The following is a 1,134-nucleotide window of genomic DNA, read 5'->3' on the forward strand; positions in this document are numbered from 1 at the left end:
GCCCATTGCTTTGTTAAATTCTTGAATGATAATAAAATATTTTGCAGATACATCTTCCAATTGCTGGTATTTGACAAATGGGATAACGAAATGGAAGAAGTCTAAAAGAGAAACAAGAAAACTTATAATCACTCACTAACCCCAAAACCACCCCAACTTCTAGAACAATTCAGGGAGGAAAAACACAAACACAAACTGGTATTCTTACTACATTTGATTCCACCAATGAACTTAACAAAGAAGCCCTTTGGCCTTGAAAACATTGGAAAACAATTTCTCAAACTTTACGATTGGATTATATTCACAGTAGCCTAGTAACACCGACATCAACACAAGAACAACAGAAAGGCATGGGGAGGATCCCTTTGGTCTCCCTACATCCTTAACTCTTTGTTCTTCCCTTACATTTCACACTAAAGTTTAAAACCCACAAATTCTAAGCGTATGTTTCTCCCTTCGGTTTTCCATACGCTCATCAATACTGTTTTTAATGAAATTAAACATGATAATTACCACACTCTGTATCACCATGCTTTTGACTAGAGTGCCACACCTTCAGCTTCCTTCAGGCGTGTCACTTGCGATGTTTCAATGATCATGCAACGACGCGGCGGGAAGTCAAGCGACAGACAGGAGACTGAACTCCGGTTGATAAAATAATCTGAGTAGTAGAAGAAGCAGCCATGGAAGATGGCGAGGAAGCAGAGAAATCCCCATAATCTGATTGAAAGACTTGTTTATCAGATACCTGAAACCTGCCAGAATCTCCAGTAGGGAGTCTCATGTATGAAGCTGAGGGTGACTCACTGAACCATGTTGCCAAAACACCCTCTCTTCCATTCTTGTGTTGGACGATGGCCCTATAAACAAAAGGAATCAGACCCTCCATTTGAAAAATTCCTTTTTGGTATTGTATGTAAGGAATAAAGCGACAGAACAGAGAGACTTTTGGTCCCGGAAAGAACAGAAGATATTCTGATATTCTTGGTTTGGTCTTTAGAAGGAAATGATGGGGAGAGGGGGGGATTGGAGGGATTGGTTATAAAAGAGAAGGGTAAGGGTGGTGACGTGGCGTAATGGGTAGGAGACTAGGAGCTGTCCAGCTCTTCACGCTAAGTTCAAACCCGCACGAAG

At 41.2% G+C, this 1,134-nt stretch overlaps 1 protein-coding gene across 1 annotated transcript; it reads right to left on the reverse strand.

Annotated features, from left to right (window-relative positions):
- On the reverse strand, window positions 596-889 carry LOC18597698. Its single transcript, XM_018120879.1, has one exon. The coding sequence runs from the start codon at window positions 887-889 to the stop codon at window positions 596-598; it is 294 nt and encodes a 97-aa protein (XP_017976368.1).

Source organism: Theobroma cacao, chromosome 5, assembly GCF_000208745.1.
Source record: "Theobroma cacao cultivar B97-61/B2 chromosome 5, Criollo_cocoa_genome_V2, whole genome shotgun sequence".
NCBI classification, from domain to species: domain Eukaryota; kingdom Viridiplantae; phylum Streptophyta; class Magnoliopsida; order Malvales; family Malvaceae; genus Theobroma; species Theobroma cacao.